The sequence below is a fragment of the Ursus maritimus genome, unplaced genomic scaffold (genome assembly GCF_017311325.1).
Source record: "Ursus maritimus isolate PB19 unplaced genomic scaffold, ASM1731132v1 scaffold_19, whole genome shotgun sequence".
NCBI lineage: Eukaryota > Metazoa > Chordata > Mammalia > Carnivora > Ursidae > Ursus > Ursus maritimus.
Window position 1 is genome coordinate 78,002 of NW_024424341.1, and position 12,569 is coordinate 90,570.

The 12,569-nt window shown below is 52.0% G+C and overlaps 1 protein-coding gene across 5 annotated transcripts in view; it reads right to left on the reverse strand.

The window, feature by feature from the left end:
- The window catches only part of GAS8 (growth arrest specific 8), a 19,840-nt gene extending 8,761 nt beyond the window's left edge, over positions 1–11,079 (reverse strand). Inside the window, exons 1-7 of one of the 5 annotated variants that reach the window (XM_040633095.1) lie at positions 10,957–11,079; positions 9,007–9,093; positions 5,370–5,567; positions 3,510–3,716; positions 1,756–1,810; positions 934–1,139; positions 258–425 (exon numbers count right to left, since the gene is read on the reverse strand). In XM_040633095.1, the coding sequence (XP_040489029.1) occupies positions 258–425; positions 934–1,139; positions 1,756–1,810; positions 3,510–3,716; positions 5,370–5,567; positions 9,007–9,093; positions 10,957–10,959 (924 nt within the window). In that variant the 5' untranslated portion in view covers positions 10,960–11,079. The other 4 variants (XM_040633096.1, XM_040633097.1, XM_040633094.1 and 1 more) reach the window with 4 other exon arrangements.
- Between the last annotated feature and the right edge of the window lie 1,490 nt (positions 11,080–12,569).

Consider the following 12,569-nt stretch of genomic DNA (forward strand, 5'->3'; position numbering starts at 1 on the left):
GGAGGGAGGGAGGGAGGGAGGAGGAGCTGGCTCAAAGGCACAAGCAGCTGAGCCCCAACAACGGCAGGCTGGGGGAATGTCTCCCGGAACATGCACCAACTTACATCCCACCCACGGAGGACACCAGTCAAAGAAAGGAGAGATTCGGTGTCCCATTCCTGCCCAAGAGGCCAAAGCCTGCTCCAGGTCTCAGGAGACATGCTGCTGGCGGAGCCCAGGAGAAAGTACGTGGGAGGGGGACTGAGGAGCAAACTCACCAGCAAGACCTGCTTGTCCCTCTCATAGTTGCCGACCTTCCTCTGCATCTCGCTCATGTCGTCCCGAGCCTTCTGAAGCGGGTCTGCCAGGCGCTTGTTCTGCACGGACACCTCCATCATCTCCTTCTCCAGGTGGTCCTCCTTCCTGCGCATGTCCTCCATCTGCTCCTGTTGGCACCAGGACAGGTGTGCAAGGGGTTCAGCAGGCACAGCTGAGGGAGCTGCGGTCTTCAGGCGTGAGGGCCGCGAGCCCTCCTGCCCACAAAGGACAGTCCTGAAGTCCCAGACCCGTTTAACGTAGCCACACAGAGGAATTCTGCACTATCTGAACTTATTCAGAATTTTCTAGGAATGCCGCCTCCACGCCAACTGAGATCACACTTTGCTCAGGACCCCAGGGGCGCTCCCCACGGCGGGGACTGTCGCTGCCAGCCCCTGCACGATGACGCCACCACACGTGCGGCCGTGCGGCTCCCACCGCAGCTCTGCACGAGCTTCCGCAGGGCCAGTGCCTCTCGCTTCCTGAGTCCCTCTGCACTATGTGCTCTGGACCGTCTCCAGCGGTAAGCGTGGGGAGGCTACATTACCGATGAAGTCTGTCTAAGTCAGGGGGTGGGGCCCGCTGGGGCTGGGGGCGAGCGTCTGGACCCCGGTCCCGCCGGCCGTGGAGCGGCACCTTGAGGGAGTTGATGAGGGCCAGGTTGTTGAGGGTGATGTCGTTGTAGTAGTTCTTGATGTCTGTGAAGGCCTCTTCGTGGCGCTGCATCAGCATGTTGATCTGGCCGTTCTTCCTCTCCTCCACCTCATGGATCTCGGTCTTCCTCCGCAGCTCAAGCTCGTCCCTAAGCATCTGCATCTTTTTATCATACTTGGCCTCAATTTCTGAAAGGCAGGCGCACACAGAGGAACAGGGGGCCCAGTGGCTACAAGAAGAGATGGAACCTACAGACACGGCCCAAGAACCCCCACCAGGACGAAGGCTATGCAGACAAGCTCACAGCCGACACATTCAGCACACAGACCACAGCTGGCCTTCCTCTGCCTGTAGCAGGCATGGCTAATCAATCCCAGATCAGGGTACCCAAAACTGAGCGTCACCTGCTGGTGGTGTGGTCAGCCAGCCAGATGATACAGCTTCATTGGTAAACCAGACAGGCTTCTCAAACGGGAGCCCCCTCAGGGCAGGAGCCATGGAAAAGACTATTCTAAGAGTACTGCCCACGGGACTGAGTAACTGCCATGTGCTTTGAACTGCTGCTTTGTGCCAGGAGTGTGGACGGAGGTGGTGATCACAGCCTGCCCAGCTTGCATGGAGACAAGCTGTTCTGGGATTCTGAGCCATCCATCAGCCTTGGAAACTATCACATCTTCTCTTTGCATGGCTGGGCCACTTTAACTTGGTTTCTCTGCCCTGGGTTAACAAGCCCCGAAGATAAATGACCTTCCGACGGGAGGGGCTCTGGCACCATCTTGCACAGTGTGCGCGTGAGACACTGACCTCGCACTTGCCTCTCAAAGTCATTCCGCATCCTGGTGATCTCCTCAGTGTGCTTCTGCAAAGACAGAGAAGCCGGCCGTCACTAGGTGTCAGACACACAGAAGAAGCCTCTCCATGGGGCTGGCCTGGCTCCTCGGTCATACGAAAAATCCAGCTCAGTAAACCCTGCGCTGTTTCTAGTGGGTGCTGGGGTCCCCTCGTGTCCAAGCTCATGCACCATGCTCAGAATAACGTGGTTTTGGTAACTTCCATGTTTCATAAGTCAATTCCCTCAGCTAAAGTCACTTCCGAGCTCGACAGAAAGTAAACAGATGTCCCAAACACCAACCAATGCTTGGCCCTTGGCTCAATCTGCCCACAGGCTGGAGACACTGGCCATGTCTACACGGAGTTGCAGGATCTCTCCAGATGCCTGCTAACCTGCTTCAGCTGTGGCTTAGAGCAGTATTAAAAATTATTCTGACAGTTATATATAAAGATTTGGAATAAAAAATTGAGATTATTTTTTAGAGTAGTATTTTTGCACAAATGGAAACTGATCATGCAACAGTTCCAAATCCAGGCATCAGGTGAGCAAACAGCCTCACATCACTAAGTTCACTGGAAACCAGCCCAGGCTGTACTTCTGTCAGCAAAGACCAGACAATTCTTGTGGACCAAGACTTCAGCCTCCGGCTTCGCTGCAAAGCCTGCACCATTACTGAGTTTTCTCCAGATTCACTGGATGCTGGCTTGCCTCCAAACATGAAGCAAATGTGTCGATAAAGTCTTCTCAACCTGCAGCCAGGAAGGAGCCTTAGGAAACCAAAGTTGGACACATCCTTCCTCTGCCCAAATCCTCCAAAGCTTCCCCCACTCAGCCCAGGTCAAAGGCCCACTCCTAACTGTGGCTTTTGATGCCAACAAGCTCTGACCGATACCCCTGCCTCCTTGCCCCTTGCTCCTGTGCGCCTTCACACTGGCCCATCCCCTCTCCCTTCTTTAGACCTGGTCTCCCCAAGCCTGGCTCAGCAGCCCCTCCTTCCAGCCTTTGCCCAAATGTCACCTTCTCAATGAGGCATTCCCAGAACTCCTTGTGGAAAAATGCAAGTCCCACCTCGATCGCTAGCAGCCTCTTCCCTGCTTTGCCCTTCCCACAGCACTCATGCCTGTGGATAGGCTAGATGTATTCAACACTCTCTTATGTTTCATCTCCTTCCTGGACCATCAAATACACGCGGGCAGTCATTCCATCAGTCCTGTTCCCCGTATGTCCCCAGAGATCAGAATAGGGCCTGGCACCTTATGGACGCTCAGCAAATGAATTTCAACCTCCACCTGGAACCCCCCCCAGCCTCCCCCAGGAAGGAACGAAAAGTCAGCCAGGTGCTCATGAGCCCAGCTTGCATGAGAAACTGCCGTGGCCACCCAGGGGCTAGCACGCTGGACACTTCAATGGTTGTGTGTATTTCTAAATGCCCCTGACACACTCCCGGGAAAGCAGCCAGGTGTCAGCTGTCAGCAGCACGTGGAGACAGACCCTGAGCTGGATCTTCCTCCTGGGAAGTCAGTTTGTTGCTCAAGTCTAAGATACAATTCTGTACGTGGCTCCCAAGTGGGATTTGTCTGGCTGCTTGCAATTTTTTTTAAATGTTTCAATTAATTGCCAAAATGCAGGGAACTTCTAACAAAAATATGAATTCCCAGTTCTGTTAAATAATCAGGAGTTCACGGTCCCCAGCAGCCAGTCAGGCACCAGTGACCCTCCCACCTACCAGCCGTAGGTTCTTCACCACCACCTCGTTGGCCAACTCCTGCTCCTTGAGTTCCACCTTCAGTGCCCGCATATCCTTGCGCAGTGCACCCTCCTGAGTGCGATGCTCCTTCTGCGCCAGCTTCATGACCACAGTGCCCTCGGCCTTCAACTCGGTCAGGTTGTTCTGATGCTCATACAGCAGGTGTTTCACCTTCTGCTTGTAGACCTGTGGGCAGTGGGACCACCGCCTGCTCCCGGCACACTCTCACACACAACCTGCAAATGCCTGCTCCCCAGCACACTCACACCTGCACACACCGGCTCCCCAGCACACTCACAGCTGCACACACCTGCTCCCCTGCACACTCACACCTGCACATGCCTGCTCCCCTGCACACTCACAGCTGTACATGCCTGCTCCCCAGCACACTCACAGCTGCACACGCCTGCTCCCCTGCACACTCACAGCTGCACACGCCTGCTCCCCTGCACACTCACACCTGCAGATGCCTGCTCCCCTGCACACTCACACCTGCACACGCCTGCTCCCCTGCACACTCACACCTGCTCCCCTGCACACTCACACCTGCACAAGTCTGCTCCCCAGCACACTCACAGCTGCACACACCAGCTCCCCTGCACACTTACACCTGCACATGTCTGCTCCCTAGCACACTCACAGCTGCACATGCCTGCTCCCCGGCACACTCACACCAGCACACGCCTGCTCCCCTGCACACTCACACCTGCACACGCCTGCTCCCCGGCACACTCGCACCTACACACAGTGCTCCCCTGTACATTCACAGCTGCACAGGCTTGCTCCCCTGCACACTCACACCTGCACACGCCTGCTCCCCGGCACACTCACACCTGCACACGCCTGCTCCCCGGCACACTCACAGCTGCACACGCCTGCTTCCCTGCACACTCACAGCTGTACATGCCTGCTCCCCGGCACACTCACACCTGCACACGCCTGCTCCCCTGCACACTCACACCACATGCCTGATCCACGGCACACTCACACCTGCACACACTTGCTCCCCTGCACACTCATAGCTGCACATGCCTGCTCCCCTGCACACTCACACCTGCACACGTCTGCTCCCCAGCACACTCATACCTGCTCCCCTGCACACTCACACCTGCACATGTCTGCTCCCTGGCACACAGCTGCACACACCTGCTCCGCTGCACACTCACAGCTGCACACGCCTGCTCCCCTGCACACTCACATCTGCACACGCCTGCTCCCCGGCACACTCACACCTGCACACAGTGCTCCCCTGCACACTCACAGCTGCACACATCTGCTCCCCGGCACACTCACACCTGCACACGCCTGCTCCCTGGCACACTCACAGCTGCACACGCCTGCTCCCCGGCACACTCACAGCTGCACACGCCTGCTCCCCGGCACACTCACACCTGCACACAGTGCTCCCCTGCACACTCACAGCTGCACACGCCTGCTCCCCGGCACACTCACACCTGCACACATGTGCTCCCCTGCACAAACACACCCCTGCACATGCGTGCTCACCTGCACTCACACACACCCCTGCACATGCGTGCTCGCCTACACACTCACACACACACACCCCTGCACATGCGTGCTCACCTGCACACTCACACTTACACCTGCACATGCAGCCTCCCCTGCACACTCTCTCACACACACACACACACACACACTTGCACATGCGTGCTCCCCTGCATGCATACCCTTCTATAAAAAAATACCTTTGTTTTCCACTGCAAAGGATGCAAAGGGCTGCAACACCCAGAGGAAGGAGAGAAAATGCCCAGTCCCTTGTCCGGCTCCTCTGTTCCATGTGGTAAGTACAACAGGGATAGGCAGGTCAGCCCCGCTTACCTTGATCTCAACCTGATGCCTCTCCTCAGCCTCCTCCATCTCCCGGTCTTTGTTCCGCAGCTCAGCCTTCTTCTCCTCCAGCTGCCTCCGCGTGATCTCCCAGAAGGTGTGGATCTTGTCCCGCTCCAGCTGGAAGTAGTTACGTTCCTCGCGTTCCCGGTCCAGCTCCTCACGGATGCGGCTGACATGCTCTTCCACCTGCCAAGCAGGACAAAGCCATGAGGTCCCAGCAGGGGCCCACCTAACGCAAAGAAGAAAAGAGGGCTACTCTCACCTAAAAACAACGAAGAGCTAAAAGTAAGAAATTAAAGGATGATGCCAGAAAGGTTCTAAGGACAGGACACATTCAGAAAACAGCAGAAATATCTTGAATCTGGCTAATAAGCATAAAATGATTATATCCTTTATTCCATTCCTGGGAATTCAGAGTAAAGAAATTTCTCAAAAGAACACAAGAGCTTTCTGCTCAAAGATATTAGCCACACCATTATTACAACATCAAGAGATTTTAAAAGGAAGGGGAACCTGGGTGGCCTGAGAGTCCAAATCTTGGTTTGGGCTCAGGTAGTGATCTCATGCAGTGGTGGGATCAAGCCACTGCCAGGCTCCACACTCAGCAGGGAGTCAAGACTCTCTCCCTCTGCCCATCCCCCAGCTCACGCACACGTTCTTTCACTCTCAAATAAAGAAATAAAGAAATAAATCTTTTTAAAAAATTTTTTAAGGTGGCGCCTGGGTGGCTCAGGTGGTTAAACATCTGACTTCAGCTCAGGTCATGATCCCAGAGTCCTGGGATCAAGCCCCGTGTCAGGCTCCCTGCTCAGTATGAAGCCTGCTTTTCCCTCCGCACTCCTGCTCTCTGTCACTGTCTCTCTCAAACGAATAAATAAAATCTTTTTTTAAAAATTCCTTTTAAGGAAGTAATCTAAGATGATTTTAAATAGGGAAATGATTGAGAAATTAGAGTAAATCTACTGGAAGATTATAAGACCCAAAGACACATAGATATGAAAATGGTGTAGCACCGTATACACATATTCACAAAATAATGCTAAATTTAAAAACACTCCCCTTTAAAGATAGATGTTAAGCAAAAATATATACAAACCCAGAAGACCAGCTAACGGTCAAAAAGGTTTGGTCCAAAGCTAACTGCATATAGGTTAAATTTAAAAGAAAAGTGGGGCAGCCTCCTGGCTTCCTTGTGAATTTCATTTCCATCAAGAATTGGTCATCTATGTCGCCAGAGGCAAGGGAAACAGAAGCGAAAATCAACTGTTGGGACTTCATCAGATAAAAAGCTTCTGCACAGCAAAGGAAACGGTCAACAAAACTAAAAGGCAACCTACAGATTGGGAGAAGATATTTCCAAACAATGTATCAGATAAAGCGTTAGTATCCAAAATCTATAAAGAGCTTATCAAACTCGACACCCAAAAAACCAAATAATCCAGTTAAGAAATGGGCAAAAGACATGAATAGACACTCTTCCAAAGACGACACCCAGATGGCTGACAGACATGAGAAAATGCTCCATGTCACTTGCCGTCAGGGAAATACAAATCAAAACCACAATGATACCACCTTACACCAGTCAGAATGGCTAAAATTAACAACACAAGAAATAACAGGTGTTGGTGGGAATGCAAGCTGGTGCAGCCACTCTGGAAAACAGTGTGGAGGTTCCTCAAAAAGTTAACAACAGGGGCGCCTGGGTGGCACAGCGGTTAAGCGTCTGCCTTCGGCTCAGGGCGCGATCCCGGCGTTATGGGATCGAGCCCCACGTCAGGCTCCTCCGCTAGGAGCCTGCTTCTTCCTCTCCCACTCCCCCTGCTTGTGTTCCCTCTCTCGCTGGCTGTCTCTATCTCTGTCAAATAAATAAATAAAATCTTTAAAAAAAAAAAAAAAAGTTAACAACAGAGCTACCCTATGACCAGCAATTGCACTGCTAGTTATTTACCCGAAGGGTAAAAAAATACAGATTCGAAGGGGTGCGTGCACCCCAGTGTTAATAGCACCAACGTCCACAATAGCCAACTATGGAAAGAGCCCAGATATCCATCAACTGATGCATGGATAAAGAAGATGTGGTGTATATACATACAATGGAATATTACTCAACCATCAAAAAGAACGAAATCTTGCCATTTGCAACAACATGGATGGAGCTAGAGGGTATTATGCTCAGTGAAATTAAGTCAGAGAAAGATAAATACCATGTGATTTCACTCACATGTGAAATTTAAGAAAGAAAACAGATGAACATATGGGAAGTGGGGTGCGGGGGGAAGGGAGAGAGGGAAATAAACCATAAGAGACTCTTCTTTGTTTTTTAAGATTTTATTTATTTGAGAGAGGGAGACAGCATGAGCAGCAGGGAAGGGCAGAGGGAGAGGGAGAAGCAGACTCCCCACTGAGCAGGGAGCCCAATGTGGGGCTTGATCCCAGGACCCCGGGATCATGACCTGAGCTGATGGCAGACGCTTCACCGACTGAGCCACCCAGGTGCCCCAACCATAACAGGCTCTTAACAGTGGAGAACTGAGGGTTGATGGAGGGGAGCTTGAGGGGGGTGGGCATTAAGGAGGGCACCTATCAGGATGAGCACAGGATGTTGGATGTAAGTGATGAATCACTGAATTCTACTCCTGAAACCAATACTGTACTGTACGCTAATAAGTGAAATTTAAATTAAAAAAAAGAATTTGAGCATCCAGGCTCCTACCTACTTTGACTGGCTCATGGTGTCAGATTTCACTCAATACTTAGGTTTCTTATAAATATACAGATTTCCAGCTTTTCCTTAAAAATCAGAAAACATACTGCCCTGGAATGCAATGCCCACAGGGTAACCATCCAAAAAACGGACTACAGTCCCCAGTCCCTCACCCCTGCCTGCACCCGGATACTTCTGAGGTGTCAGTCCCACACATGCTGACCAATCACTGCGGTGTCACAATTCTGTACTCACAGAGATAAGAAACAGCTCAAGTGTTGGGGCAATGGGATGTGCAATCCAACCCCACACGGCAGCGCCAGTGATCTCTCCAACACGAACCTGAACCATCATCATCTTCTTCAACTGCCTATGGTTTCTCTGCATGTAAAATAAAGCAACTCAGGGTGCCTGGGGGGCTCAGTCGGTGAAGCATCTGCCTTCAGCTCAGGTCATGATCTCAAGGTCCTGGGATTAAGCCCCACGTCAGACTCTCTGTTCAGCGGGGAGCCCGCTTCTCCCTCTCCCTCGGCTGTTCCCCCTTCTTGTGCTCTCTCTCTGTCAAATAAATAGATAAAATCTTCTAAAAAAGAGAAAATTAAAAATAGTTTTTATGTCAGAAAATCATTTCATTCCAAATTCCTACCACTCTATAAAAAAATTTCTTCAATGTAGCTATATTGTTTTTTTCTTTTAAATATGCACTGCACTTGATAGCTTTAGAGCTGATGAGAATTATGGAAATGGAAGAAGGCATATCCTGGTTTGGACAGAAGTGCGGGAGCAGACTGAGGGGAGATGGACGAGGAGGCAGCAGGCGGCGATCTGAACGAGGTTCATAAAGGCAAATAGCCAGAGACCACTTGGAACAACACCCACCAGTCCCATCCCGACCCAGGACTAGGCCAAGGCCTTGCTCACCTGCTCCTTGCTCATGTCCTCCGGAGCAAGCCCGTCAACAATCGGGGTACCTTTCATTTTCCCTTTCTTCCCTTTCTTCTTGGGCGCCTTTGATTAAAGAAGAGATGACTGGGTAAGGAAGGAAGGCTCTGTCTAAAGGCATCACTTTCTGGCTGGCTCTAACTAACCCTCAGGGTACACTGGGACGGAAGGACCTTTTCTGCTTCCTCTCTCCTATTGCTCACTATCTCATGCCCCACCTGGAGTACATCACTGTACCCTCACTTTTCCACAAGGAAAAGCAAGAACAAATCTTCCTCTTCAGAAGAGAATATTTTCTCCCTCAAAAAGGAAGGGAGGGGGAACTCATTCCAAATCCACTCCTTGGTATGTGCCAGAGACCTCCTGGCACAGGGGTCAGAACTATCCGGGTGCAAATGAATGTAATATTTACTTGGCCAGGAAGAACCCCAATAGCACACTGTCAAATGTGACTGTGTTAGCAATAATGCTTGGTAACCACCATAGAGAAACCTGCAAGAAACTGCTGGGTATGTGTAAGGAGAAATGGTCCTACAGCAATGATCACAGGTGGTAACATGAGGCTTCCTTTCTTCCAAACATAAAAGTCCTTCCAAGAACCCTGGTCAAGAGCTGAAGCAGACGCCGCTCACCATGGGTGCTCTGTAAATGGTTTACCACCAAGAACCCCCCACCCCCACTCACTTCCCAAGGGCCACTCAAGCACGTACTGAATTTCCAAATCCCTACCTTCTGCTTTCCCTTCTCCCAACTCTGTGACCCATGCTTTTGTGTGTACGTGCATCTGCATGTTTCTGTAACGTTTCTGTGTATGCATCTAAATGTCTCTATTACTGTTTCTATGTGTGTATATGTATGCCTACATGTCTGTAACTTTTCTATGATTACAAAAATATTTTTACATGGATATCTTAGAAAACATAAGCAAAAAAAAAAAAAAAAATAGGAAAATCACCCATATTCCAACAAGTTAGTGATAAACCTAAGTATTTTGGTGGCTTTTTCCAGTTGATTTTTAAAGACCCATGCACTGAAATCTTCACTCCTAACGTACTGCCCTCATTCTAATCCCTCTACTCCAAGAAGTCCACACCATGAGACGGTCCCACAGATTCATAACTACTTGGCAACTCACAGCCTAGTGCAGGGGCTTAGCATAGCTCCTGGAGAGGCATCCTCCCCACCAGCTGATACCCCTCCTGCTGCATCTGCCTGGAAAATGAGCTCCTGAAAACTCCTGTATCATGAGTGGTGGGGCAGCTGAGGGCCCTGATAGTGAGACAGACAGGGAGGAAGAACTGGTGAGGCAGAGAGCTCCCACCGGGCTCTTCTCATTACAGCCCTGACTCCTCCAAGGCTCTCCAAGGAAATGGCAGCTCCTGGACCCTGAGGCTCTGTCCACGACCCCTCGATGTAGACGGACCTCTAGCCACTCTGGTATGCCCCGGGCTCTTCATTCCAGAGCCTGGAAGTCCCAGGGTATTCCGTGAACCCGACTGTGCTCCAGGGGACCCTGTGTGCCCCAGCCCCTAACCCTAGGTCCCAAGGATCTGGAGGACTGAGACTTCCTTCCAGATTGGAAATCCTTCCGACCCAGGTTCTGTCTTCTGGACAGCGTGCACACCAGACCCCTGGATACTGGGGGGAGGGGGTGCCTATGAGCACCCCTGTGAGCACCAGATCCTGGAGAGCCCGGATCTCTCAGCTCCAAGTGCGTGCGGGATCCGGGCTGCGGGATCCATAACACCCAGTGCTCTCCCCACGAGAACGCCAAGGCCTCAATTCCAGGAACCCAGAGCTCCGGGCCTCCCCATTCTGGAGTCTCAGCGTGCACAGGTCCCGGGGACCCAGGCCTCCCCGTCCAGCCGTCCCTCTGCGCGCCGGGCCGGCCCCCGCACGGTACCCAGTAAGGTCCTCGCGCCTCCTCACCATGGCTCCGGTGATGGAGACCCGCCGCGGCCTGCAGCAGACTGCTCCCGCCGGGCGGAAGCTGCGCCGTCTCCCGGCAACCGATGGGCGGTCCCGCGCGAAGTCTCGAGGATCCTCGCGAGACTCGGCCGGCCGCTACAGCCCCTAGCAACAGCGGAGGCGAGTCCCTAGCAACACGCACCCGGCGGAACCCAAGGTTTCACAGCCGGGTAGATCTTTCCGGCAGCCCGGAATCAACTACGCGCTTCATCTCCCCGAAATTCCTAAACGCATTTCGTTGCGGGATTTTGCGTGTCTCCCCGACTAGAGCTTAAGCTGCATGAAGGGGGGAGGAACTGCTTCCTCCACTTCTTACCTACAGCGCCTACAGCAGCCCGTGCTGGGTGAAGATGCCTTCAGTGAAGGACGGAGACCGAGAGGAAAGAAGGGTCAGCCGCCAAGGCTCCCGGACGTTATCCAAATTAGATTCAAATTTGGGCTGAGACGATGCCCATGGGCCACACCCCACCCTGCCCACCTTTGAAGAGTTCTCCCACCGGCTGTCGCGGTGAGGATGGAAGATAGCTGGGTTTCTGTACATCGTCAGAACAAAACAAAAATAGGAAAGAAAAATATTTTCCAGCTAGCTCTGAAGTTTTGAAATCCGCAAGTGTCTCCTTCTCAAAACTAAACTGCTCTGCCTGAGGAAGCCTCCTCTGTGGCCCCCTGTCCTCATGGATGAGGACGTTGAGGACAAACTGGAACCCTCTGCCAGAAGTTTCCAGACAGGCACTGCAGAAAAAGGAGAGTTTTGAGGTTCCTTTCCTAACCTCTTGCTCTGAAAACTGCTAGTCGTTATATGATTTCGAAAGTGAATTTCACCCTATTACCTACATGCATCACTCCATGTCACCCAGAAAACTGAGAGTGCCCGTCTTTACACACCATTTGTCCTCTTTTTTTTCTACACCCTCTACGTTAGCGAGTGATTTTGCAGCAGGTCCTGTTTTCCCATCTGTTTGGGGATGGAGAAGATTCCAGAATCTTCTCCCCCTGGAGAGTTGCACTGAGGACAGTGTGTGAGCACTGAAGAAGGGCTTGGGTGAGCTTGGATCTGCCAATCCTGCCCAAGGACGAAGATGCCTCGTTAGCTGGGCTTGCTTAGGCCCCACACACCCACAGAGGAAGGGATCTGAGAGCCACAGTGATGACCCTAAGGGGCTTCTGGTTGCCCGTCCAAGCCCTGGCTGCTCTTGGAGTGGAGCTGCACAGAGCCATGATTTACTTAGAGCTGGCCCTGAGGCCTCTGTGAGGTGGGGTCATGTCGCTGTGCCTGGGCAGCCAAGAGCCTGTGCCTCTGTGCCAGATGCCACTGGCCTGAAGGGGCCTCCTCCTGCAATGCCAGTGCCTCCCAGAGGAGATTCGGCAGGCAAGACAGTGCAGCTGGGTAACACAGAGGGGTAATTATTGTTATTTAACCCTTACTCTGGTGGACCCAATATGCTACGTGCCTCATGCTGATTGGCTTTTTTGCTTTAGAAGTCTGGGATCTCTGAATTAAATAAATGCATTAACATTAATTCCTTTCAGCAAAAAGGTCAAGAATAAGAGGGTTAGCTGAGGATAACAAGGCA